This window comes from Vipera berus (genome assembly GCF_964194415.1).
Source record: "Vipera berus genome assembly, chromosome: 3".
Lineage (NCBI taxonomy): Eukaryota > Metazoa > Chordata > Lepidosauria > Squamata > Viperidae > Vipera > Vipera berus.
Window position 1 is genome coordinate 217,129,335 of NC_138204.1, and position 27,738 is coordinate 217,157,072.

General features: G+C 49.5%; 1 protein-coding gene across 3 annotated transcripts; it reads left to right on the forward strand.

Annotated features, from left to right (window-relative positions):
• The first annotated feature begins 5,687 nt into the window (after positions 1-5,687).
• LOC308665275 (flap endonuclease 1-like) lies at positions 5,688-27,310 on the forward strand. Of its 3 annotated transcripts, XR_014025851.1 has the most exons (12): positions 5,688-5,851; positions 7,082-7,172; positions 8,120-8,222; positions 9,590-9,635; positions 9,725-9,801; positions 11,173-11,306; positions 12,160-12,220; positions 14,077-14,208; positions 21,910-22,061; positions 23,482-23,635; positions 24,708-24,887; positions 25,032-27,310. XR_014025851.1 is itself a non-coding variant. In XM_081323084.1 (11 exons), the coding sequence occupies exons 1-11, from the start codon at positions 5,770-5,772 to the stop codon at positions 24,822-24,824; spliced, it is 1,149 nt and encodes a 382-aa protein (XP_081179210.1). In that variant the 5' UTR covers positions 5,688-5,769; the 3' UTR covers positions 24,825-24,955. The 3 variants fall into 3 exon arrangements, 2 of the variants coding, with proteins under 2 accessions (XP_081179210.1, XP_081179211.1); XM_081323084.1 differs by lacking the exon at positions 25,032-27,310 and having other exon boundaries at positions 24,708-24,955; XM_081323085.1 differs by lacking the exons at positions 14,077-14,208; positions 25,032-27,310 and having other exon boundaries at positions 24,708-24,955.
• Positions 27,311-27,738: the final 428 nt, after the last annotated feature.

Sequence of the window (27,738 nt, forward strand, 5' to 3'; positions counted from 1 at the left end):
AGGGGGTCGGCCGCCCTGCGCCCCACCGTCCCCCCACGTGGAGTGCAATGACTTAACAAGTCGTCCCTAACTTACAACCATCCGTTTAGTGACCGTTCAGAGTCTCAACGGCATTGAAAAAGTGACTTACGACCCCTTGTGACACCACCATGGTGGCATCCCCGTGGTCACATGATCGAAAATCACATGCTTGGCAACTGGCGTGGACTTAGGATGGTTGCAGTGTGTGGGGGGGTGTCACGTGATCCCCTTTTGCGACCTGACAAGCGATGGTGATGGGTGAAGCCGGATTCACTTAAGAACCGAGTGACTAGCTTAACACCTCCTATGATTCGCTTAACAGCCGTGGCAAGAAGATGGTAAAAAATGGGGCTTGCTTATCAGCAGATATGTTGGACTGGGTTGTGGTCATAAGTCGAGGATCACCTGGACTTTCACGGAAGAAGACATCCACTGGTTGTGGGTCAGACTGTCCTCCCCTCCTAGAAGTCCCTCTCAGATTTCCAGCTGCCCCCTCCTGCCAGACACGCACGACCAGCCTCGCCCCCCCCCCCCAAATCTTTGGCCTTTTGCCTGCTTAGCCCTTCTTTCTCTGCCTTCTTCTCAGAGAGGAGGGGCTGTTTTCTCCTTTCCAACCCCCCCCTCGCCTCTTAATTGTAGAGATAACAACACAAGGTTTCAAGGAGGAGACCAACTCTTACCCCCAACCTTAATTTTTTGGAACCAAGTGGGGCAGAATTACATGTAGTCCTCAACTTACAACAGCTTCGGCACTGCAAAATGTGACTTAGGATCGTTTTTCAGAGTCCTGACCTTTGCGGCATCCCCAAGGTCATGAGATCAACATTCAGATGCTTGGCAATTGGCTCGCATTTATGACTGTTGCTGTGTCCCAAGGTTCACGTGTTCCCCTTTTGCAACCTTCTGACGAACAAAGTCAATGGGGAAGCCAGAATCACTTAACAACCGGGTTACTAATTTACCAAATGCAGTGATTCAGTTAACAATTGTGGCAGGAAAATGGGGCAAAACCCACTGAACAAATGTCTCACTTAGCCACAGAAATGCGGGGCTCGGTTGGGGTTGAGTCAAGGACTACCTGTGTATTCCTTCAATACAGCCCCACAAGGACAACAGGTACTGCGGAGGTCAGCAGCCCTCTGCAACCGCACCCCACGCGCTGAGGACAGCTTCCATTTCAAAGAGACGCAGACCGAAACAAGCTATTGACTTTTATTCCAGGGCGTCTGGCATTTTTCTCGGGCCTCTCAAATTTCCTAGGGGGGAAAAAAGAGGCAGCTGAATTGCAGTTGCACTGGGCAAACAGCCAGATGTTTTCAGGACTTTGTTTGGCCTCCCCAGAGGCCTGACCGAGTGGGTGGGGCCGTGCCAGGGTGAGTAAATCCAGAGTAGTATAGCTGGTTTTACCTGCTAATCTGTAGGGCCCCTTTTTTCTCTCTATAGAGAGAGGAACTTATCCAAACTTAACCGAAACTTAAACTTACCCCAACTTAAAATACAAGTGAAAATAAAAATTGTAGGGAAGGGGTAAAAGCGAAAGAGAGAAGTGTGGAATAAAGGGTAAAGAAAGAAAAACTACGCATTAACTCTGAACTCTTTCTCAGCACAGTAAAATAAAAATAACAGCATTGCAGCCTCAACTTTTCACTTTCGCATATAGTATATGCGTATATAGTATACATCATATGTCCTCAACTTGGGACAACTGAGCCCAGAATTTCTGTTGCTAAGCAAGACAGTTGTTAAGTGGGTTTTGTCCCACTTTGCAACCATTTTTGCTACAATTGTTAAATGAACCACTACAGTTGTTAAGTTAGTCACACATATATTAAATAAATCTGCTTCCCTCATTGACTTAGCTTGTCAGAAGGTCACAAAAGGGGATCGTGTGACCCCGTCATAAGTACATGCCAGTTGCCGAGCCTTCAAATATTGACCACGTGAACAAGAGGCTGCCTCAATGGTTGTGTGAAAAATGATCATAAGCCACTTTTTTTTAGTGCCGTTGTAACTTCAGGCAATAAGCAAATGGTAGTAAGTCAAGGATTATTGGTACTTAGTATGTACTAGCCATTTCTATAATAACAAACTTATCTAATCAGCAAATCCCAAAGTCAGAATTTCTTTTTTTTTCTGTCCCAAGTACAAAATCTAGAAGCAGTTCCCAAGTAGAGATGAAATTGGATGTATTCTTTTAAACAAAGCAGTTAATTTGGCCATCTCTGCTAGCTTCATTTACAGCTATCCTTCCATTGTGGGAAATTAATGTATCCTTTCTGTTTTTGCCCATAAAATACTTGTTCTAGGTCCCCCTTTTCTGAAGTTCTAGTGGGAGGAAGTGGGTTTTGCAATGGGTAGCCTTGTATCCTCCTCCACACCCCACAACAGTCCTTCTGGAAAGGCCAAATTATTTCTGTGTTTGTTTTTCTACTGTCTACTCTTCCTAAGGCAGCCTGACCAAAGCCAGCATTGATTAAAAACAAACAGAGGAAAATAAACAAGGAAACCGCCTGCCATAAAACCAAAACAAGGGCTGTGTTTACACCACGTGCTTCATCAGAGGCCAGAAAGGTTTGAAAACAAATTTGTTGACCTTGCTCAATCTCTTGGCTTTGATTCATTTAAGGATGGGTGTTATTTGTGGTAAGAGAGAAGATTGGTTAATATCCTGAAATGACCTGATTAGGGATGTTGCGAAAGCAGCCACAAGAGAGGGAAATAATTAAAATAATTTGTGGCCATCTATTAGGCTTGGTTCTGGGGGTGCAATGGCTGAATGCTTGCCACCATATCCGGTCTTTAATAAAGTTAGGTAGATTTCTCAACCTTGGTGACTTTAAGGCAGGTAAACCTCAACTCCCAGAATTCTGGGGAATTCTGGGAGTTGAAGTCCACGTGTCTTAAAAGTTGCCACAGTTGGGAAACCCCGTAATAAATTGTAGCTTTCCCTAGACGGGTGGGGAACCTTGGCTCTTTTATGACTTGTGGACTTCAACTCCCAGAATTCCTGAGCCACCCACGGGAGTTGAAGTCCACAAAAGGTTCCCCACCCGTTAGGATGTTCCTTTCATCTCTGATTTTTCATCTTCCTTATTTATCTAGATCAGGGGTAGGCAACCTTGGCTCTTTTAATGACTCGTGACTTCAAATCCCAGAATTCCTGAGTCAGCCCTGCTGAGGGAAAGGGAGAGGTTTCCAAGCTGAGCCATGCTGGCTCAGGAATTCTGGAAGTTGAAGTCCATGAGTCATCAAAGAGCCAAGGTTGCCTAGCCCTGATCTAGACCTTTTTCAGCTTTTTCCTTGGTTCAAGTTTTCCCCTTTCCTTGTTTCGGTTTGTTGGGTCTTTATACAACTCCTGCACCCAGTACTTTAACTTTTAAAAATGTTTTAAACTGTGCAGTTCACTTAGTCAGCTATGACAGATGGGCGGCTATATAAATTTATAAAAATCATGGGTAACAGGGAAAGCTTCACTTGTTGAATTCCCATTTGGCATAAAGGATTTATTTTTAAAAAAAAATGCTTTCATTTTTATTGGTACCCTACCCTGAATTGAAGGGACGCGGTGGCTCAGTGGGTTAGGACGCAGAGCTTGCTGATCAGAAGGTCGGCAGTTTGGCGGGTCAAATCCCGAGTGCCGCGTAACAGAGTGAGCGCCTGTTACTCGTCCCGGCTTCTGCCGACTTAGCAGTTCGAAAGCACGTAAAAATGCAAGTAGAAAAATAGGGACCACTATGGTGGGAAGGTAACAGCGTTCCGTGCGCCTTTGGCGTCTAGTCATGCCGGCCACATGACCACGGAGACGTCCTCGGACAAGCGCTGGCTCTTCGGCCTTGAAACGGAGATGAGCACCGGCCCCTAGTCAGAAACGACTAGCACGCATGTGCGGGGGAACATTTACCTTTTACCTTTACCCTGAATTACGGGATTACAAGGCCATAAAAAAGGGAATTTGATGGTATGTTGTTTATTACGTTTGCGGTTATTTTATTCTCATGTTTTAATTGTATCTGTATAAGCCACCAAGAGTCCCTCTTGATTGTGGTACAGAAATGTGTTAAGCAAATAAATAAAAGAACCCACTTTGAAATCTATGTTGTCTAAGGTGTCTCCTCTCTCTCTCTCTTTCTCCTTTCTCTTTTTTTCTCCTTCCTTTTTCTTTCGTTTCCTTTTCTTTCTCTGAAATCTCCCCTGGTTTGCCAGCTGCTTCTTCCCTTACAAATTGCTGGTTAGCTCCACATTTGATGACAGTGAACTCATAGTTGGCATGCACAATGGAAAGCAGAAATCAGGTCACTGTGTGCTTACAACTCAGTAAATAAATCAGTAACAAGTATGAGAGAGCCAGTTAGATCTATTTTTATTTTTTTTTATTACCTACATTTATATCCCGCCCTTCTCCGAAGACTCAGGGCGGCTTACAAGCTTAGCAATAGCCTTCCTTCTATGTATATGCCTGCTTATTAGGGCTTTCGCCCCCCCCAAGCAGCATTATTACAAAGTCAGCTTAATTGCCCCCAACAATCTGGGTCCTCATTTTACCTACCTGGGAAGGATGGAAGGCTGAGTCAACCTTGAGCCTGGTGGGACTCGAACCTGCACTAATTGCAGGCAGCTGATGTTACTTAAGGAGGCATCAGCCCACTGCTCCACCACTACTCTCATCTAGTAGTGAAGGCACCAGGTTACAAAACCAGGAGATGGTGAATTCTAGTCCTGCCTTAGCCATGAAGTCAGCTGGGTGATTTTGGGCCAGTCACCAGGCTTCTGTGAGTTCTAGTCCTGCCTTAGCCATGAAAGCCAACTGGATGACTTTAAGCCAGTCCCTCTCGCTCAGCCCAGCCCACCTCACAGGGTTGTTGTTGCGGGGAAAATGGAAGGAAGAAAGCGTGTTGCATTTGGTCAACCTCGTAGAGTTAATTATAACTCTGACGGAGCTCAGCCGTCTCCTCAGCCCAGCCCAGGTCCGAAGGGCAGAGTGCAGACAAACAGACAGCGGAGAGCAGGAGGGTGGCAAGGAGGCTGGCCGGATCCTGCTCTGGCCAACCGGGCATGGGAAGGGAGCCTCTGCAAGAGAAAAGGGGGGGGGGCTACCTGGGTCCCACTTCGGGCGGATACCGACCCCCCCCCCCCAAAGTTGCCCTGTATCCAAGCCGGGAGGATGCGCGGCGGCAGGAGCAGCCCGCGCTGGAGCCCCCTTGCGGTGCAAGCTCAGCGGGCAGGCGTGGGAGAAGGCGCTGGGCTGCAGGAGGGCTTCCTCCGAGGGAGGAAGGGACGCCCTGCCCGTCTTCACCGGGTGGGCGCGCCGTGCAAAGCAGGGGCCGGATGGATGGCCCCTGGAGGCCCCGCTTCCTGCAGGGCTATTGGCCTCCCCGACTCGAGCGGGGCCCGGGAGCAACCGAGCAGCCCTCCCGCCCGGGCAGAAGCCCCCCCCGCCCCCGCCCCGCGGACTCGCCTCCGCTAGCCGGGAGTCCGCCGAGCGCCCCACATAGAGTTCTCCCAGGCTAGAGCGGCACCAGAGGGAGGGGAGCTCGGCCGGCCAGCCCGAGAGGCGGAGCTGAGCCATAGAGTCTGTCTCGCGAGCGAATCAGGGCGACCGTTCGGCGCATGCGCACTTCGCCAACCCTCCGGCGTCCCAGCGCCGGTTTCCCCCCCCCCCCCGCCGGGGCTTTTCGCTCCTCCGCGGCTGGGACGAATCCCGCCCGAGGCGCTTTGCACGCGCTCAGAGGCGCCCTCGGCCGCGCCGCTATGGGGATCGTCAAGCTGGCCGAGGTCATCAAGGAGGAGGCCCCGGACGCCGTGCGCCCCGCCAGCCTCGAGCAGTACCGCGGTGAGTGCCTCTCCGCCGCCCTCCATCCCCGAGCATGCGCAGAGTGCAAAGAGTACCGGCCCGCCCTCGGCCCCTGAGCATGCACAGAGTGCAAAGAGGGTGGTGGTGGTGGTGTCTGCCCTTAGTCTTTGGAGCATGTACAGAGTGCAAAGGATACCCCACCTGCCCGAGCGTGCGTAGAGTGCAAAAGTGCTCCATCCCTGTGCATGCAAAGAAGGACCTTCGGTCTCTGACCATGCACAGAGTGAATAGAGGAGCCGCCCACCCTTGCCCCCCCCCGAGCATACACAGAGCGCAAAAGTGTCCTTTCTGCCCTCGATCCCCAAACATGGGGAAAAGCGCCACCTGTCCTGAGTCCCTGAGCATGCACAGAGTGCAAAGGGAGCCCTGGGGAACCCTGGTGTCATTCTGGGGCTGCTAAGCCTCATTAGGCAGCTGAAGGACTCAGCTTGGAATTTGGAAAGTTTGTGAAAGGAAAGTTGCAGATGCGGTGAGTGTAGGGCAGTGGTAGGCAACCTCGGCTCTTTTATGACTCCTGGACTTCAACTCCCAGAATTCCTGAGCCAGCATGGCTGGCTCAGGAATTCTGGGAGTTGAAGTCCAGGAGTCATAAAAGAGCCGAGGTTGCCTACCCCTGCTCTAGAAAGATGTCAGCTGAGGCACATAGATAAATATAAACTCTGGTAACCCCTAGCTTCTTATAGTAGTAAAAGACACCCCCCCTTTTGATAAGAAAGCTTATTAACCTAAAAATGCGATGTATAAAGAAGGAGGGCAAAGCAGAAGGATCCAATCGAAAAAAACGCGTGCCAGCCAGCCAGTGATTCTTAAGAGGCTTCCTTAATCGTAATAACCATATTAAATTTGTGCACTGTGCGAGGTCTCTCGGTTCTACCTTTGAGGCCGGCAACCTTTTGCCCGCGTTCTCCAATAAGGGAAGCTGAAAATGCCACCCCTCGTCTCGGGGGGGGGGGCGTGTTTCTCGAGTGGCTGTGGCGCCAGGATGAGACCCGTTTTGGGTACCACACAGCCAAGGTGCTCTCTCTGTGCCCTCAAGAGACCGGAACGGTTTGGAGCGGGGGTGGTGATGGTGTGTGTGTGGATCTGCCACTAGGCAGGTGGGCACTGTGCCAGTGGAGCCCGACCCGGTGAAGGTGGAGGGGCAGAACGATAACTTCCCCTCCAGCCTGCTCAGCCTGCCTTGTTCCTCCTCCTCCATCGGTGACTCAGGACGGGTAGTGGCTCTGGACACTTCCGTGGCCGTTTATCAGTTCCGCACAGGCATGCCGCAGATCATCAACCGCCATGGGCAAAATATCAGGTGAGCAAAAGGGGGGAACTCTTCCTCCTCCTCCCCCCCTCCCACTAAGCAGAGGGAATGACTTACCCCTGAAGGAGACCAGACCATCAGGGGTGGGGGGTGGATTCTCACGTTCTCCTTCCAGGCAGGTGTGGGAGCAGTCTGTGTGGGAGGGGGACAAAGGGGGTGGCGTTCCGCCTGGGTTGCGCTGCCTGCCCTGGGACCTTGCCTGACTCTTTTGTGGCCCGGCTCATGCATACAGGTAGTCCTCAACAACCGTTCTTTTACAACAGCACCGAAAGCAGTGGCTTAAGACCGTTTCTCACACCTAAGAACGTTTCACCATCCCCCCAGGCAGCAGAGGTAGGCAACCTCGGCTCTTTTATGACTCGTGGACTTCAACTCCCAGAATTCCTGTGCCAGCATGGGGAACTGTGGCCCCTTCATGACTGGTGGACTTCAACTCCCAGAATTCCTGAGCCAGCATGGGGAACTATGGCCCCTTCATGACTTGCATACTTCAGCTCCCAGAATTTCTCAGCATGAGAGAACTATGGCCCCCTCATGACTTGCGTACTTCAACTCCCAGAATTCCTGAGCCAGCATGGCTCAGCTTGGAAACTCTCCCCTCAGCATGGCTGGTTCAGGAATTCTGGGAGTTGAAGTCCATGAGTCATAAAAGAGCCAAAGTTGCCTACCCCTGCCTCAGGGTCACCGGATCAAGATTCAGATGCTCGGAAACTGGCATGTACTTAGGACGGTCGCAGTGTGTCCTTGGGGGCGGGGTGTCATGTGATTCCCCTTTTGCGACCTTCTGACAAGCAAACAAATGTGGCAGGGAAGGTCGTGAAATGGGGCAAACCTCACTTAGCAGCTGTCTCTCCCACGGATATCTTGGGATCCGTTGTGGTCGTAAGTCGAGGACCGCCTGCATTCTCTGCTCACCGTCTCCCCCCTTTCCCTTCTAGTTCCCTGCAGGGGCTGTTTTTTCGGACGCTGCGCCTCCTGGAAAAGGGCATCCAGCCGGTCTTCGTTTTTGACGGGAAGCCCCCAGAGCTGAAGCAGCGGGTGGTACGTACAAATCTGGGGGGGGGGAAGACGATGCCCAGATAAACTCCTGCTTGCAGAGCAGAGGGGAGAGAGAGAGAGAGAGAGAGAGCTGTTTGGGGAATCTGCCAGCCATTGGAGGTTGCCAGCCAGCCAGGCAGCCCACTGAAGCCCCCTCCTAGGGACCGAGTTCAGGTAGCCCAGCGGTAGGCCACCTCGGCTCTTTTATGACTCATGGACTTCAACTCCCAGAACTCCTGAGTCTGACTCAGGAATTCTGGGAGTTGAAGTCCATGAGTCATAAAAGAGCCGAGGTTGCCTACCCCTGAGGTAGCCGGTCGAAGGAAATCACTCCCACTGGTTACGTTACCTAGTTTGGGTCATGAATGTCTGCAAGGAAGCAGTCAAGGACCCCACAGTTGTCGTCCTCCTCCTCCTCCTCTCCGCAAGCCCCCCTCCCTTCTCGCACTGATGATGTTCCCTAGTTGGGTCATGAAACGTCTGCAATGAACGAATGAACCTTTATTGTCAAAGTACAACCATCTATACGTTGAAATTTGGCTGAGCCTCCCTTCGTGCCCCACCACCACCACAACAACTCACAGTGACAACAAACCCACCATCTTGTTTATACCACGTCAGCTAATTGCACAACGCGCTGGCTTCACAAGTCAATCGTACGTAAAAGTTATTTCCCGTTTAAGAGCCTGACAGCCCACGGATAGAAACTCTTCTTCAGCTTGTTGGTACGGCTGGCTCTACTCCTGTATCTGCTACACTGCATCATAAAAGAGCCTACCCCTGGCCTAGACTATTCTTCCCTCTGGTGGAAAATTGCACAGACTGCACAAACTTGGGGAGAACTGTCTTTAGACAAGAAAACCACCCAGCTCATAAAGCACCAAGGACCCCACAATCAATCTCCTCTTCATCTTCGTCATCTCCTCCTCCTCCTCCTCCTCCTCCTCTCCACAAACCCCGCTCACTTCTAGCACTGGTGACGCTAACTAGTTGGGTAATGAAATGTCTGCCAGAAAAGAACCAGGTTCAGAGAGCACCAAGGATCCTACAGTCCTCCTACTCCTACTCCTCCTCCCCCTCCCCCTCCCCCACTCCCTTGTAGCACTGATGACACTACCTAGTTGAGTAATGAAACATCTGCAAGAAAAAACAGAGCACCAAGGACGCCACACTCCTCCTCCTCCTCCTCCTCCTCTCCAAACCTCCTTTCTAGCACTGATGATGTTGCATAGTTAGGTCATGAAACGTCTGTTAAAAAAACACACACGCAACAACCTCATTTTAAGAGCACCAAGGATCCCCCAGTTCAACCCTGGCCTCAAATATTCTCCGTTCTTGGGAAATCACTCGATCCTGCGTTTCCCTTGCAGCTAGCCAAGCGGGCCGCCGTCTCTGGAGCCAGGCGGGGGACCGCAGGTAAAGTCGGGACCCCCTCCCTGCCGGGGCGGGTTGGGCCTGCGGGATTCCAATTGCCAACTGGGTCTTTCTTCCTGCTCCCCTTTCAGATTCCGATGTTCCAGCGCGGCTCCCAAGACGAGACTCGGAGACGCTTTTGACGCTCCTGGGCGTCCCTTACATCCAGGTAACAGCCCGGCAGGCATCCGGTTTGCAGAGAGTGGAGGGCCTTCACCGCCTTGCTTTGGGGTGGGGGTCTCTGTTTTGGGCTCCGCTGGGAGCAGGAGGAAGACCAGTTTGGTCCTCCCAGCTGGACGGGCTGCCTTGACGGCTGCGGTTACCTTGACTACAGCTTATGACCGCCATTGGGCCCCAAATTGCCCTTGCTGAGCAAGACACCCCGTTTTCCAACCCTTTTTTTTTAATCACCGTTGTTAAGTGAATCACTGCAGCTGTTAAATTAGTCGTGGTTAAGTGAATCTGGGTCCCCCATTGGCTTGTCAGAAGGTGGCAAAAGGCGATCGGGGGACCCTGCGACTGTCATAAGTGTGAGCCAGTTGCCAAGGGTCTAAATTTGGATCACGTGACCAAAAGGGGAGGCTGCAACAGTTGTACGTGCAAAAGACGGTCCTAAGTCTCCTTTTCCCCCCCAGTGCCATCAGACAGTCACTAAATGAACTGTGGTAAGTCGAGAACCAGCTGGAAATGTTTTGGCCTGTTTCCCCTGCAAAGCTGGTCTCTGCTGCCCACGATCCCCAAGCGTCTCGCCACTCGGGTGGGTGAGGGTTGCAGTGGGGAAGGGGCTGGGCCAGGAGGGGGGAAACCCAGCTCCAGGCCCCCTCAGGATCCGCCCTGGGGGGGGTTTGGACCAGCCCCTCCCTCTCAGTCCAGTGGCGAAGGGGGTCCAGTGGAGACGGGGATAGAGATCCAGGTTGCAGGCATCCTCAAGTTAAAACCGTTAGTGTCAGTTCGAAGTTACAACAACACTGAAAAAGGGGGCTGGCCACTGCTTTTCACGCTTAACGACCATCGCAGCATCCCCCCAGGGTCAGGCGATCAAAATTCAGGTGCTTGGAGACGGACTCATATTTACGACGGCCAAAGTGTCCCAGAGGGGTCACGAGATCCCCTTTTGCGACCTTCGGACAAGCCCAGTCAATGTGGGAGGCCGGATCCACTTAACAACCGTGTTTCTAACTGAACAACTGCAGTGATTCACTTAGCGATGGTGATAAAGGGTTGTATAGTGGGGTGTCTTGCTTAGCAACGGACATTTGCGGCTCGGTGGCGGTCGTAAGCTGTAGTCCAGCCGTAGTGCTAGAAGGGAGTGGGGTATGCAGGGAGGAGGAGGAGGAGGAAGACTGGGGTCCTCCTTCTCCCTCTTTCTCTTTTTCCTCCTCCATGCAAACCCCACTGCACTGATGATGTTCCCTAGTTGGGTAAAGAAATGTCTGCATTCAAACCATAAACCCCGTAGCTTTACTTACTTCATCGGAGGCCAGAGTTTCAACCTCCGCCTGACTGGAAATGTCCCTCCCACCCTCGGGGTGTGACTTAGGCGCCTGCGGAGGCAGAAGCCACGTGTGCCGCCCTGGTGAAATCTGGGCACGCCTGGTGTGCAGCCACGGAAGACATGGACGCCCTCCCCTTTGGGGCCGTGCGCCTCCTGCGGCACCTAAGCGCAAAGGAGAGGTGAGTGTTACGGGCGTGAGACCGTAAGCTAGTTGCAAAAATGTTGAGATCGGGCTGTCCAACCTTGGCAACTTTTAAGACCTGTGGACTTCAACTCCCAGAATTCCCCAGCCAGCAGAGCTCACTATTTCCAATGTTAGAATGTCTTGTGTCATTCCTATAGCTCAGGGGTCTTCAAACCTGACCCTTTTATGATTTGTGGACTTCAACTCCCAGAATTCCTCAGACAGCATAGGGGAACTATGGCCCCTTCATGACTTGTGGACTTCAACTCAGCGTGCCTGGCTGAGGAATTCTGGGAGTTGAAGTCCACAAGTCATAAAAGGGCCAAGTTTGAAGACCCCTGCTATAGCTGTTCAGTCAGGTTTGTCTAATCTGTTTTAATAAAAAACTGTAGTTTCCCCTAGATCAGGGGTAGGGAACCCCTGAGACAGCTGGTTCAGGAATTCTGGGTATTGAAGTCCCACAAGTCATAAAAGAGCCAAGGATCCCTACCCCTGCCCCAGGGTCCAATTTTTAAAACTGTTTTTAAAACTTTTTACATCTTAGGAAAATTTAAAAAAGAGGTCGACTTTCCTACCGGTCCAGCTCTAGGGGGCGCTGTTCAACTCCGATTCACAGTGCCTGGCATAGCCCTATGCCAAGGCTCTTCAAACTTGGCCCTTTTATGACTTGTGGACTGGGAGTTGAAGTCCACAAGTCATAAAAGGGTCAGGTTTGAAGACCCCTGCTCTATGCCAAAGGCCATGAAATGCCATTGATAGTTTTCTAAAATTAAAGTCTTAATTGGCATTTTTACATAATTAGATTAATTAATTCATCCCCATTGTGTTTTTTGTTGTTTGTTGTCCAGCCATCTGGAAGAGATCTCCTTACCCACCGTCCTGCAGAAGCTGGGAATGACTCAGGAGCAGGTGCGGGGAACCGGCCTTGATTTGGCCTCCAGCATTTCAGCCTTTGCCCACCACCCTTGTCTGTATTTGGAAGCCGAGCAGAACGGGGGATCCTTCGGCATTCCCAAGAGATAGACCCCCACCCACCCACCCTCCAAGACACTGGGCTGCAGTTTAGTCTGGGAAACAGTTAGTGGGATACCTTGTCCCCAGGGCCGGTGGTTGCTCTGTGAAGTGGTGCTTTTCAAAAATATATGGGACGACCATTTGACTGGGATGTTATAAAGCATCCTGCCTGGGGCAGGGGGTTGGACTAGATGACCTCCAAGGTCCCTTCCAGCGCTAGGATTCTCTGATCAATTTGTCTGTCTGTGTGTACATCTGTCCATCCACCCATATCTATTTATCTAGCTCTGTCTCTATATCACCTGTCTGTCTGTCTATCTATCTATCCAACTATTTTCAAGAAAACATTGCACAACAATTTCTCTGGGATGATATAAGGACTCTTGCCTTGAGCAAAGGGTTGGACTAGATGACCTCCAAGGTCCCTTCCAGCGCTAGGATTCTCTGATCAATTTGTCTCTGTGTACATCCATCCATCCATCTACCCATATCTATCTATCATCTATCTATCTATCTATCTATCTATCTATCTATCTATCTATCTATCTATCTATCTATCTATCTATCTATCTATCCAACTATCTATTTTCAAGAAAACATTGCACAACAATTTGTCTGGGATGATATAAGGACTCTTGCCTTGAGCAAAGGGTTGGACTAGATGACCTCCAAGGTCCCTTCCAGCGCTAGGATTCTCTGATCAATTTGTCTGTCTCTGTGTACATCCGTCCATCCATCCATCCATCTACCCATATCTATCTATCTATCTATCTATCTATCTATCTATCTATCTATCTATCTATCTATCTATCTATCTATCTACCTACCTACCTACCTACCTACCTACCTACCTATCTATCTATCCATCCAACTATTTATTTTCAAGAAAACATTGCACAACAATTTGTCTGGGATGATATAAGGACTCTTGCCTTGAGCAAAGGGTTGGACTAGATGACCTCCAAGGTCCCTTCCAGCGCTAGGATTCTCTGATCAATTTGTCTGTCTCTGTGTACATCCGTCCATCCATCCATCCATCTCCCCATATCTATCTATCTATCTATCTATCTATCTATCTATCTATCTATCTATCTATCTATCTATCTATCTATCTATCTATCTATCTATCTATCTATCTCTATCACCTGTGTCTGTCTCTGCCTGCCTGCCTGCCTGCCTGCCTGCCTGCCTATCTATCTATCTATCCATCCATCCATCCATCCATCCAACTATCTATTTTCAAGAAAACATTGCACAACAATTTGTCTGGGATGATATAAGGACTCTTGCCTTGAGCAAAGGGTTGGACTAGATGACCTCCAAGGTCCCTTCCAGCCTTAGGATTCTCTCGGCTTCCAAGAAACTGGAAGAGGGCAGTGGCAAAGCCCTCTTGAAGGAATGCTGGGGAGTCTGGACGGATGGTGACCCCTTTCCCTACCTCCTCACCCCCCCTCCCAGTGACAATCCTTTCTGACCAGTTGAGGGCCTGGAGCCCAGGTGAAGCTGGTGGCCATGTGGTACCGCAGGTTGGGGATGAGGGGAATTGTAGTCTGGCTCATCAGGAGAATGGGAGGGGGTAGATGGGGATAGACGTATTTATTTACTTAATTACTGTATTTAGAAGACCTGTGTGGTCACCCACTCACTTTTAGTGACTGGGCAGTTTACAGAGGGGGAAAAAACCCTAACATGCCAAGAATAAAAATCGCGTTTCCTTTCGCCAAGCGACGCCCCATTCCTCTCTCTCCCAGTTTGTGGACCTCTGCATTCTGCTGGGCTGCGACTACTGCCACAAGATCCGGGGACTGGGCCCCAAAAAGGCCCTGAAGCTGCTCCAGCATCACGGAAGCATCGAGGAGGTCCTGCGGAATACCAGTCGCCAGGTACCCGGCCCTGCCCTCAGCCATCCCGCTCTCGGCCCTCTGCAGGTGGGCAGCCTCTGCTTTTGGACGAAGCCCCCTTGGGACAAGCGTCAGCTGGACGGGCGAGACCCTCCAGAGACATTTAGGCCCCGTGAGAAGCAGAGGCTCCTGGTCAGTAAGGAAAAGCCGGCAGGACCTTCAGCCTGGTCTTACAAGGGTCAGCCTCAGCCATGCCATTAGTGTGTAGAATCACAATCAAAGAATCATGTGGCTGGAAGGGACCTTGGAGGTCATCTAGTCCAACCCCCTGCTCAGGCAGAAAATCCTATCCTATTTCAGACCAATGGCTGTCCAGTCTCTTTTTAAAAACTTCCAGTGTTGGAGCATTCACAACTTCTGGAGGCAAGGAGTTCCACTGGTTAATTGTTCTGACTGTCAGGAAGTTCCTCCTTAGTTCCAGGTTGCTTCTCTCCTTGATGAGTTTCCATCCGTTGCTTCTTGTCCTGCCTTCAGGTGCTTTGGAGAATAGCTTGACTGCCTCTTCTTTGGGGCAGCCCCTGAGATATTGGAACACTGCTATCATGTCACCCCTACTTGTTAAGCTAAATATACCTAGCTCCCTCAACCGTTCATTATTCAACTTGGCTTCCAAACCCCTTATTGTTGGCAGCTCTTCTGCACACTCTTTCTAACGGGCATTGGATGCTTTACACGCTTCAGATAAACGGAAGGGTTTTGTTAAAGAACTATCGCAGCAGAGAGAGCCAGTCTGGTGTCAGCCTTGGGCTACTCCCTAGGAGACACTGAGTTCTAGTCCTGCCTTTGGCCTGAAGCCAGCTGGCTGACTTGGCTCAGTCCCTTTCTCTCAGCCCTAGGAAGAAGGAGGCAAGGAGCAACTACAGGTGAAACTCAAAAAATTAGAATATTGTGCAAAAGTTCATTTATTTCAGTAATGCAACTTAAAAGGGGAAACTAACATATGAGATAGACTCATGACATGCAAAGCAAGATAGTTCAAGCCGTGGTTTGTCATAATTGTGATGATTATGGCGTACAGCTCATGAAAACCCCAAATCCGCAATCTCAGAAAATTAGAATATTGTGAAAAGGTGCAATATTCTAGGCTCAAAGTGTCCCACTCTAATCAGCTAATTAAGCCATAACACCTGCAAAGGGTTCCTGAGCCTTTAAATGGTCTCTCAGTCTGGTTCAGTAGGAATCACAATCATGGGGAAGACTGCTGACCTGACAGTTGTGCAGAAAACCATCATTGACACCCTCCATAAGGAGGGAAAGCCTCAAAAGGTAATTGCAAAAGACGTTGGATGTTTCCCAAGTGCTGTATCAAAGCACATTGATAGAAAATTATGTGGAAGGGAAAAGCATGGAAGAAAAAGGTGCACAAGCAGCAGGGATGATCACAGCCTGGAGAGGATTGTCAGGAAAAGGCCATTCCAAAGTGTTGGGGACTTTCACAAGGAGTGGACTGAGGCTGGAGTCAGTGCATCAAGAGCCACCACACACAGACGGATCCTGGCCATGGGCTTCAAGTGTCGTATTCCTCTTGTCAAGCCGCTCCTGAACAACAAACAACGTCAGAAGCGTCTTACCTGGGCTAAAGAAAAACAGACCTGGTCTGTTGCTCAGTGGTCCAAAGTCCTCTTTTCTGATGAGAGCAACTTTTGCATCTCATTTGGAAACCAAGGACCCAGAGTCTGGAGGAAGAATGGAGAGGCACACACTGCAAGGTGCTTGAAGTCCAGTGTGAAGTTTCCACAGTCTGGGTTGATTTGGGGAGCCATGTCATCTGCTGGTGTTGGTCCACTGTGCTTCATTAAGTCCAGGGTCAACGCAGCCGTCTACCAGGAGATTTTGGAGCACTTCATGCTTCCTTCCGCAGACGAGCTTTATGGGGATGCTGACTTCATTTTCCAGCAGGACTTGGCACCTGCCCACACTGCCAAAAGCACCAAAACCTGGTTCAGTGACCGTGGGATTACTGTGCTTGATTGCCCAGCAAACTCGCCTGACCTGAACCCCATAGAGAATCTATGGGGCATTGCCAAGAGAAAGATGAGAGACATGAGACCGAACAATGCAGAAGAGCTGAAGGCCGCTATTGAAGCATCCTGGTCTTCCATAACACCTCAACAGTGCCACAGGCTGATAGCTTCCATACCACGCCGCACTGAGGCAGTAATTGCTGCAAAAGGGGCCCAAACCAAGTAGTGAGTACATATGCATGCTTATACTTTTCAGAGGTCCGATATTGTTCTATGTACACTCCTTGTTTTATTGACTGCATGTAATATTCTAATTTTCTGAAATTGTGGATTTGGGGTTTTCATGAGCTGTACGCCATAATCATCACAATTATGACAAACCACGGCTTGAACTATCTTGCTTTGCATGTAATGAGTCTATCTCATATATTTTAAGTTGCATTACTGAAATAAAGGAACTTTTGCACAATATTCTAATATTTCGAGTTTCACCTGTATGTGTGAGAACTTGGCCACAAAAATCCAGGCAGTTATTCATACAATATCCAGGAGTCGTGACTGCCTTGAGGGCATCCCCGTATAGATATGTAGGCAGACAGGGTAAACTCACTGGGTTTTGCTAGCCTGGAGTAAGCTGTTCAGTTTGACATAACATGTGAAAAGGAACACTCTCCAAGTCTTGTAAACGGAATAGCAGAGTTGGAAGGGACCTTGGAGGTCTTCTAGTCCAACCCCCTGCTCAGGCAGGAGACCCTATTCCAGGGCTAGGCAACCTTGGCTCTTTTATGACTGGTGGACTTCAACTCCCAGAATTCCTGAGCCAGCCACGCTGAGGGGAAAGGGAGAGGTTTCCAAGCTGAGCCAGGGTGACTCAGGAATTCAGGGAGTTGAAGTACGCAAGTCATGAAGGGGCCATAGTTGCCCCATGCCGGCTCAGGAATTCTGGGAGTTGAAGTCCATCAGTCATGAAGGGGCCATAGTTCCCCCATGCTGGCTCAGGAATTATGAGAGTTGAAGTCCGCAAGTCATGAAGGGGCCATAGTTCCCTCATGCTGGCTGAGGAATTATGGGAGTTGAAGTCCGCAAATCATGAAAGGGCCATAGTTCTCCCATGCTGGCTCAGGAATTCTGGGAGTTGAAGTCTGCAAGTCATAAAAGAGCCAAGGTTGCCTACCCCTGCCCTAGACCATTTTACACAAATGGCTGTCCAGTCTCTTCTTAAAAATTTCATTGATGAAGTCCCCACAACTTCTGGAGGCAAGCCATTCTACTGATTAATTGTTCTAGCTATCAGGAAAATTTCTCCTTGGGGAGAAACGTTAAGGCTTGCCGCCTCTGTCTCCTGCACCCCTTGTCTTAGGTGACCTTGAAAGGATAGCTTAGACTCCGAGGGGGAAGTTCGAAAACAACCGGTGGTGGAGTCCCTACTTTACCAGACTCCTGAACCGCAGGATGTTCCTAGATTTTGGGGGACTCGGGAGCTGAAGAGAGGAAAAAATCTGAAGGTCTGATTTGCTTTGCAGTCTAGACTAAACAGATCCTCCTAGATGTAAATAAAGCATTACTGACAATTGAGAAAAGCCACAAAGCTCCCCCCCCCAGGAAACACGTGGTTGGTTTGTGTCTGTGTGTGTGTGTGTATGTGTGTATGAAATAAGTGCTTGGTGCTCTGAAGAGTTTGGCAATTTGCTTGCATTAGCTGACCAGGTAACACCATCAGTGTTAATCCCTGCTTATCTGGGTGTTGGCTGCTGTGCTTTTTTTTGTTTCCTCCTTAATGTTTTTATAGTCTCTTGAATGGCTTGTAAATGTGGTTTTATCTCTAGGTGCCTGTTGATGGCTGATGGGTCTGAATGCCAGGCTTTGATGGGATTAGGGAAAAGAGGGCGGTCTAGGACAATGGGAAGGCAAAGGGGAGGACGATGTGGTCTCCATTTTGAGGTTTCTCTTATTTTTTCCATTGCACCCCATCCCACCAATGGCTCTCCTGCCCAGCCAGGCCTTAACAGCAGCTCATCTAAATCTGGCACAAAATCTGGTGTTGCTACTCTGCAGTTTACCATGAACTCGATAAAGGAGAATACTTGTCGCTCAGGGTTGAAATGAGGGGTCCTTGGTACTCGCTTAGCTTGCTTGTTTTCTTGCGGACCTTTAATTCCCCAACTTAGGTAACGTGGGAGTTGAGGCTAAAGAAGCTGGATTACATTTTCTAGATCCCCGGAGATCCTGCCACAGGTCACATTTTACTTACTGTTATTATTGAATTTATTTGTCACCCATCTCACTCTGAGGCTACTTTGGGAGTCTTACGACAACAGTAGGATGTAAAATTATTTTTTAAAAAAATGTAATAATAATAATAAGCAATGAAACAAGAATAAAATAATGAAAATACAGCATAATGAATTAAAAGATGGAGGAGAGGGGGCAGGGGGGGAAAGTGGGGTCTGGTCTTAGTCGATAAGAAGAATTATTGCAGGATTCTCAGGGACAATTCCTTGAGTGAACAGGTATTCTATGGAGACGGCCTGCCGGCCTATTCAGAATTACACCCTGTAGATTTCTTGAGGACTTACCGCCTGGCAAGTCTTGTGGTTTTGGGATGGTTGTTTACAGCAGTAGCAATAGGACTTATATACCGCTCCACGGTGCTTTACAGCTCTCTCTGAGCAATTGACAGAGTCAGCCTATTTGCCCCCCAACAATCTGGGTCCTCATTTTTACCGACCTCAGAAGGATGGAAGGCGGAGTCAACCTGGGGCCAGTCAGGATTGAACTGCTGGCTGTGGGCAGAGTTAGCCTGCAATCCTGCATTCTAGCCACTGGGAAGGGAGGGAGGAAGGAAACAAATCTAAGAAGGAAACGAAAAGGCAGGAAGGAAACGAAAAAGCAGGAAGGGAGGAAGGAAGGAAATGTAAAGAGAAAGAAGTGAGAATGAGGAAGGAAGAGAAGCAGCAATAGCTCTTAGACTTACATCCCGCTTCACAGTGCTTTACAGCCCTCTCTAAGTGGTTCACAGAATCAGCAATCTGGGTCCCCACCTTACCGGCCTCGGAAGGATGGAAGGCTGAGTCAACCTTGAGCCAGTCAAGATCGACTTGCTGGCTGTGGACCACCAGGGCTCTTTTATGTTTTTTTTATCACACTTAGGTAAACTCCTTCGGGAGGCCCAGTGCATGAGTTGGGCAGCCAGAGAAGCCCCCTTAAACAAAGGCCTGAATAAGCCAGCCAGCCAGCCTGGCCCATGTTTGCTTGCAGCCTGCACTTTTCATCTGTTATTGTTGTTAGCTGCAAAGTCGTGTCCGACCCATCGCGACCCCATGGACAACGTTCCTCCAGGCCTTCCTGTCCTCTACCATCTTCTGGAGTCCATTTAGGCTCACGCCTACTGCTTCAGTGACTCCATCCAGCCACCTCATTCTCTGTCGTCCCCTTCTTCTCTTGCCCTCCACCTTTCCCAGCATTAGGCTCTTCTCCAGTGAGTCCTTCCTTCTCATTAGGTGGCCAAAGTATCTGAGTTTCAGCTTCAGGATCTGGCCTTCTAAAGAGCAGTCGGGGTTGATCTCAGATAGATAGATAGATAGATAGATAGATAGATAGATAGATAGATAGATAGATAGATAGATAGATAGATAGATAGTTGTTAGTTGCGAAGTCGTATCCGACCTATCGCGACCCCATGGACAACGTTCCTCCAGGCCTTCCTCTCCTCCACCATCTTCTGGAGTCCATTTAGGCTCCCGCCTACTGCTTCAGTGACTCCATCCAGCCACCTCATTCTCTGTCGTCCCCTTCTTCTCTTGCCCTCCACCTTTCCCAGCATGAGGCTCTTCTCCAGTGAGTCCTTCCTTCTCCTTAGGTGGCCAAAGGATTTGAGTTTCAGCTTCAGGATCTGGCCTTCTAAAGAGCAGTCAGGGTTGATCTCCTCTAGGACTGACCGGTTTGATCGCCTTGCAGTCCAAGGGACTCGCAGGAGTCTTCTCCAGCACCAGAGTTCAAAGGCCTCCATTCTTTGGCGCTCAGCCTTTCTTATAGTCCAGCTTTCACTGCCATACATTGCAATTGGGAAGACCATGTTGTTGTTGTTAGTTGCGAAGTCGTGTCCGACCCATCGCGACCCTATGGACAACGTTCCTCCAGGCCTTCCTGTCCTCTACCATCTTCTGGAGTCCATTTAAGCTCACGCCTACTGCTTCAGTGACTCCATCCAGCCACCTCCTTCTCTGTCGTCCCCTTCTTCTCTTGCCCTCCACCTTTCCCAGCATGAGGCTCTTCTCCAGTGAGTCCTTCCTTCTCCTTAGGTGGCCAAAGTATTGAGTTTTAGCTTCAGGATCTGGCCTTCTAAAGAGCAGTCAGGGTGGATCTCCTCTAGGACTGACCGGTTTGATCGCCTTGCAGTCCAACGGACTCGCAGGAGTCTTCTCCAGCACCACAGTTCAAAGGCCTCGATTCTTTGGCGCTCGGCCTTTCTTATGGTCCAGCTTTCACTGCCATACATTGCAACTGGGAAGACCATAGCCTTGACTATATGCACTTTTGTTGACAGGGTGATGTCTCTGCTTTTTAGTGTGCTGTCTAGATTTGCCATGGCTTTCCTCCCCAGGAGCAAGCGTCTTTTAATTTCTTGGCTGCAGTCCCCATCTGCGGTTATCTTGGAGCCCAGGAAAATAAAATCTGTCACTACCTCCATTTCTTCCCCATCTATTTGCCAGGAATTGAGAGGGCCGGATGCCATGATCTTGGTTTTCTTAATGTTGAGTTTCAACCCAAGTTTTGCACTCTCCTTCTTCACTCGCAACAAGAGGCTCTTTAGTTCTTCTTCACTTTCTGCCATTAGAGTTTCATCTACGGAGGGTTCAGTTTTCATCTGGGCCCCCGCAAAAGAGCTTGGAATCCGAAACAGAACAGCATGTAAAAGAGGGGGGGGGGAAACAAACCATCGATAATATAAAAGGTAGGGATCCCTCACAAAAGGTCATTGAGACTTTTAATGTGGGGGAGGTCCTCAACCTTGACCACTTTAAGACTTGTGGACTTCAACTCCCAGAATTCTGGGAATTGTCCACAAGTCTTAAAGTGGCCAAGGTTGAGGACCCCTCTTTTAGGGGCCTGAGAAAATGGGTTGGACCCAATGTGGCAGCGCATAGCAGCACAGGTAGTCCTTGAGTTACGGCCGCAATGGAAACCAAAATTTCCTTTGCTAAGGGAAACATTTGTCAGGCACCCTTTGCCTCACTTTACGACTTTTCTTGCCGCCATTCTGAAGTGAAGCACTGCAGTCAAGTCGGGGACATGGGTGTTAAGCAAATCTGGCTTCCCCCTTGACGTTGCTTGTCATGAAGGTTGTAAAAGGGGAGCACATGTAACCGTCATAAATACGAGCCTCTGAATTTTGATCACCTGCGATGGTCGTAACTCCAAATTTTGATCGCCTGTGACGGTCGTAACTCCGAAAAAGGGTCACGTCGCTTTTTTCTGTGCTGCTGTAACCTCGAACGGTCTCTAAATGAACGGATGTAAAAGGAACATGTATTGGAACTTTCCCCGAGAAAGGGTCCTGCCGCGGGGCCAGCCTGGGAAAGGCCCCGCGGGGCTTCTGCCTCTCCTGGCAAGGCCTCGAAGGCTCATGCTCACAGGCCCCAGGTCCAGGGTGGCCGTAGGGGGAGGGCTGCTGCTGATGCTCAGGACTTCTTCTTCGCCACCCCCACCCCCCATGCAGAGCCACCCGGTGCCTGATGGTTGGTGCCTGGCGGAGACACGGCAGCTGTTTCTGCAGCCGGAGGTGACGGATCCAGGCCAGGTGGTGCTGGAGTGGAAGGAGCCGGATGAGGAGGGCTTGGTGAAGTTCCTGGCGGAAGAGAAGTGCATGAAGTGAGTGGGCGAGTGGGACCTGGCCAGGCCCTTTGAGCCCCCCCCCCCCCGGCAAGAGGGTGTGGCCTGGGACTCAACGTTTCGGCCTCGGCTCTGGGGCTGGAAAAGAAGACGGGCTGGGCGAGCGGGCAGTTGTGAAGACTCTGGGTGCTGGGCTTCCTCACTGACCACCCCAGCAGGATGGGAACATACGTTGTACAGTATATTTCTCTATAGTACGTATGTTGTATATTTCTGTACATATGTTGTATATAGTCTGTTAAGGTGTGTGAAATGTATGTGTTTCACTTTTGAGAGCGGGCAACTAAATTTCAGTTTTGATGTGTGCCGTTGTGCCCACAGTAAAAAAAAAATGACAATAAAGGTTATCTTATTGAACTGAGCAGTCCTTGGTGCTCTCTGAGCTTGGCTATTTTTCTTGCAGATGTTTCATGACCCAACTAGGCAACATCATCAGTGGATAGAAAGGGGTGGGGGTTTCGGAGCAGAGGAGAAGTCGAAAGGGAGGAGGGGGAGGAGGACTGAGGGGTCCTTGGTGCCCTCTGGGCTTGGCTGTTTTCTTGCAGACGTTTCATGACCCAACTAGGGAACATCATCAGTGCTAGAAGGGAGGGGGGGTTTGCATCTTCTAGCATTGATGGTGTTACCTTCTTGGGCAATGAAACGTCTCCAAGAAAGCAACCCAGCTCTGAGAGCACCAAGGACCCCACATTCCTCCTCCTCCTTATAAACCCCACTCCCTTCTAGCCCTGATGATGTTCCCTAGCTGGGTCATGAAACGTCTGCAAGGAAACCACCCAGCTCAGAGAGCACCAAGGACCGCTCCTTTCAACCCCGAGCTACAAAGGGTCTCCTTTATCGGTAGGATGGGGGCTGTAGTCGCACCCAAACGGAGGCCCCAGCTCTAGGGAAGAGGAGGGGGCCCTGCTGCCAGTCTGAAGGCTCAGAGGTGCTTTGGGAGATGGGGAGGAGGTTGCAGGCAGCTGTCGGGAGAAAAGGAGGTAGGCGGGGGGTGGGGGAATTGGGGCAAAGTGTACTTTCTCCTGCCATCTGCTCAAAGTGAGAAAGCTGCCCCCCCAGCCCCCGTGTCTCCTCTGGGAAGGCCAGGGACCCTCTGGCCCATCTCTCATGGACCTCTTTCTCTGGAGATGCTTGGCCAGCCCCAAATCACTGCCCGGTCTCCAGTCTTCATGCAAAACCTTCACTGGAAATCTCTTGCCTAAACAGGGTTGAAATCCCCCCCCCCCAAAGTGCAGGTCTTCATCTCGGCTTAAGATGCCCGCAGTGTCCATCCATGCCAGGCGTAGTCGGGGCTGCCTGCTGGCAGATGGGTCTAGCCAAGTAGGGGTGAACCCCACCCCACCCCCGTGCCTGCCTTCCCCCCCCTTTTGCCCTCTTCACCCCAGCCCCTCTTCCGCAGAGAGAGCCGAGTTCGGGGTCGCCTGAAGAGGTGGCGGGACGCCCGCCTGAAGCTCAGCAAGGCTTCCCTCCCCAAGACCAAGGGCAAGGCAAGGAAGGCAGCTGCCAGCCGGACCATGACGGATTTCTTCCCGGTCACCAAAAGCCCAAACAAGGTGAGGAAGAAGACAGAGGAGGGGCAGTGTTCCCATCTACCCACACACCCACCCCCCAAAAAGGGAGCCTGGAAGGCAGGGATGCAGGAGGGGGGGCAGATGGGAGGGGTCTGTGCTATCTACTGAATTGTCTTTGCCCCATGGCCTCAGCCTGGGGCCCTGGGCAGTTCCAAAAAGTAAGTAAGTAAGTGTGTGTGTGTATGTGTGTGTGTGTGTGAGAGAGAGAGAGAGAGAGAGAGAAAGAAAGAAAGAAAGGATAGATAGATAGATAGATGGAGAGAGAGTGTAATGGATGATAAAGAGATAGATGATGGATGAAAAGGGGAGGGAGGGAAGGATTGAAAGAAAGATAGCGAGATGATGATAGGTGGGGTGGATGGATGGATGTAAAGAGAAAAGTATGGATGGAGGAAGGGAGAGATAGAAGAAGGTGGGAGGGAAGGATTGAAAGATAGCGAGATAATGGATAGGTAGGTGGGGGGCAGGTGGATGGACGGAAGGCAGGCAGATAGACAGATGGAGAGATAGGTGGGTAGATTAAGCACTTGGTGGCTCATTTCCAGAAGCCCAAAGATCACGTGCAGCCTTTGGAACTGTCTAGAGACCCGGGAATGCCAGAGAGGGAAGCAGAGGCTTGAAATGTACCAGCTACCTGGGCAGGGTAGGTGGGCAAAGGCACTAGGTCAGGGGTAGGCCACCTTGGCTCTTTTATGACTCATGGACTTCAACTCCCAGAATTCCTGAGCCAGCCACGCTGAGGGGAAAGGGAGAGGTTTCCAAGCTGAGCCATGCTGGCTCAGGAATTCTGGGAGTTGAAGTCCACGAGTCACAAAAGAGCCAAGGTGGCCTACCCCTGGCCTAGGTCTTTGCAGCCTGCTCTGCGGTCCAGTGTAAACAAGGTTAAGGCTCACGAAGCCTCGCGTGCTGTTTGAAGTCAGCCCCTGGGTCTGACCTTCCCAGGGGTGTTCGGAGGTGGGTACGGTTGAACCCTGCGTTCTTTTTCTCCTGCCGTATCCCACAAAAGCAGCTTGCTTGCCTGTTTCCCTAACTCCCCCCTCCCCCTTTTATACAGGCACCCACCCATCAATCTCCCAGAAAGAAGAAGCAGAAGTGCCGGGGGTCATCTGAAACAGCCCCAGGAATTGGAAGGAACGGTTCCCTCCCTGGCGCATTCCTTGGTGCTCCCTGAACGTGGCAGTTTTCCTGCAGACGTTTTGTTACCAAACTAGGTAACGCCATCAGCGCGCCATCCGTTCCCTTCGCCTTGCACTAGACCAGGGGTAGGCAACCTTGGCTCTTTTATGACTCGTGGACTTCAATTCCCAGAATTCCTGAGCCAGCCATGCTGGCTCAGGAATTCTGGGAGTTGTAGTCCACGAGTCATAAAAGAGCCAAGGTTGCCTACCCCTGCACTAGACGCCTCGTCTGCTTCCAGGAAAGTTCTCCGCTCTCCTTCAACACACACAACTGTCCGGACAAGCATTGCATCTTAACAACTGAGCAAAACCAGCCAAGAGGTTGATGCCACCTTACAAATTAACCATGGTTCGATAGAATATTTGCAGCTGAGGGTTGGACTGCGGGGTCCCCGGGGGCTCTCTGAGCTCGGTGGGTTTCTTGCGGATGTTTCATAACCCAACTAGGTGACGCTATCAATGCTAGAAGGGAGTGGAGTTTATGGAGAAGAGGAGGAGGAGGAAGATTGTGGGATCCTCGGTGCTCTCTGGGCTGGGTGGTTTTCTTGCAGGCATTTCGTTACCCAAGTAGGTAACAACTAGGTAATGCCGCTGGGTGTGTGTGTGAAAGCCCTAATAAGCAGGCATATACATAGAATGAAGGCTACTGCTAAGCTTGTAAGCCGCCCTGAGTCTTCGGAGAAGGGCGGGATATAAATGGAATAAAAATAAAAAATAAAAATAAAAAAACATCATCAGTGCTAGAGGGGAGTGGGGTTTATGGAGGAAGAGGAGGAAGACTGTGGGGTCCATGTTTCATATAGTGCATTTTCATGGCCTTCAGTCACCTGGATCACAGACATGGAAAATTACCTTAAGAGACAATTTCTCTGTTCTGCCCCCTTTGCTTTGGGGGGACAATAAAGTGGGGGGGGGTCAGGAGGAGATCTTTTCATTGTTCTCCTCCTCATCTATTTAAATGACAGGCGGATTTCTGCATAATCTATCTTAGGATAATGCTCTGAGGGTTTGGTGATCTGTGGCCCCATTAAGCTAATGTATAATAAATGAGTGCATAAAACCTGCTATTTTATCTCCTGGGGGGGGAAAGCAGGGGAAGATCATCCTTTTAGAAATTTTCATGGTTTCTTTTTTCTATGAGAATCAATCTTGAAAGGCAGCAGGCTGAAGAATAAAAAAAAAGAAAGGTCAAAATGATGGACACTCATGAACTCTCTTCCAGGGTATTTTGGCAAAATTTAGGGACAAATCAGACCGACCATTGGATTTCCTATTTTAAAAAGTGGGACGATCCATTGTTGCGTGTTTCCTTGTTCCAGCAATATTTGATGTATAATGAAACCAACCAAGCTGGCTGGGTGTTTCTAAAAAGTTCCTCCTAAATTGTAATTTTTTTAACATGGCAGGAAGAGAAAACGACTAAAGATATGACAAGGTGATTTTTTATTGGTGATACCAGTTCGAGTTATACCGAAATATCAAATCAAATTTAATTTTGTCCCTGTGTTAAGAAATAGGTTATTGGATTTAGAAACTCATGATTGGAAATTTGGGTGTGACAAAGCTAATGTAGATTTTAAAAACCGTTATGTCAGGTCGGCTATTCTTAAAGAGTATAGAATAAATAGAAATAAAGGTTCTGCCTCAAAACCCCTTTGTACCTTTCAGCTCGAGAAGTATTTTATGGACGAGAGATGATAAGCACAAATGGTTAATTTATCCTGCTGTACCTGAATTGGTGAGGGTGAAATTTCGTTCTCCGAGCTTGTGGGTTGGTTTGTCAAGTGGATTGTAAAATAAAAACATAGCAAAGATTTAACAATAGAAGGATATCCTTGCCAGTAATTTTTTTTAATGTCCAATTGTTAGGAAAAACCTAAGGTGGATAAAACATTTTAGAGTTTTGAACAATGTAAGTTTGAAACATAATTATGTACGAATGGTGAATGTGTTATTTTTAAAATGTATAAACTTTCATTCAGACTTGAAACAGAAGAGTGAATGAATGAAAGAATGCATGGTAACATGCACTAAAAATTTGTTTACAATATACCCAGGGAACAATGGGAAAATATGTGGTTGAAAGGATTAAAAGGTATATTATGTTCTAACCTTAAAAGAGAATTTTTATAAGATGATGTAATGTTGATATTTGTCACCAGAGAAATTGTCTAGAACAGGGGTAGGCAACCTTGGCTCTTTTATGACTCGTGGACTTCAACTCCCAGAATTCCTGAGCCAGCATGGCACAGCTTGGAAACCTCTCCCTTTTCCCTCAGCATGGCTGGCTCAGGAATTCTGGGAGTTGAAGTCCACGAGTCATAAAGTGGCCTAGGCCACCTTGGCTCTTTTATGACTCGTGGACTTCAACTCCCAGAATTCCTGAGCCAGCATGGCACAGCTTGGAAACCTCTCCCTTTTCCCTCAGCATGGCTGGCTCAGGAATTCTGGGAGTTGAAGTCCACGAGTCATAAAGTGGCCTAGGCAACCTTGGCTCTTTTATGACTCGTGGACTTCAACTCCCAGAATTCCTTCAACTCTGGGAGTTGAAGTCCACGAGTCATAAAAGAGCCAAGGTTGCCTACCCTGGAATGTATAAAGATACAGGTAGTCCTTGCCTCATAGCAATTGAGCCCAGCATTTCTGTTGCTAAATAAAACATTTGTTAAGTGAGTTTCCCCCCACTTTATGACCTTCCACAGTTGTTAAGTGAATCCTTGATATTGTTATGTTACAAGGTTGTTAAATGAATCCAGCTCCCCCACTGAGTTTGCTTGTCTGAAGGTCGCAAAAGGGGATCATGGGACGTTGCGACCGTCATAAATATGAGTCAGTTGCCAGGAGTCTGAATTTTGTTTACATGACCCTGGGGGATGCTGCAAAGGTTGTAAGTGTGAAAGATGGTCG

Coding starts and splice junctions, on each gene's coding strand:
- LOC308665275 (XM_081323084.1), top strand. CDS start 5,770: ATGGGGATCGTCAAGCTGGCCGAGGTCATCAAGGAGGAGGCCCCGGAC. Junction 8,223..9,589: donor CAGAGCTGAAGCAGCGGGTG/GTACGTACAAAT, acceptor TTTCCCTTGCAG/CTAGCCAAGCGGGCCGCCGT. Junction 9,636..9,724: donor AGCCAGGCGGGGGACCGCAG/GTAAAGTCGGGA, acceptor CTCCCCTTTCAG/ATTCCGATGTTCCAGCGCGG.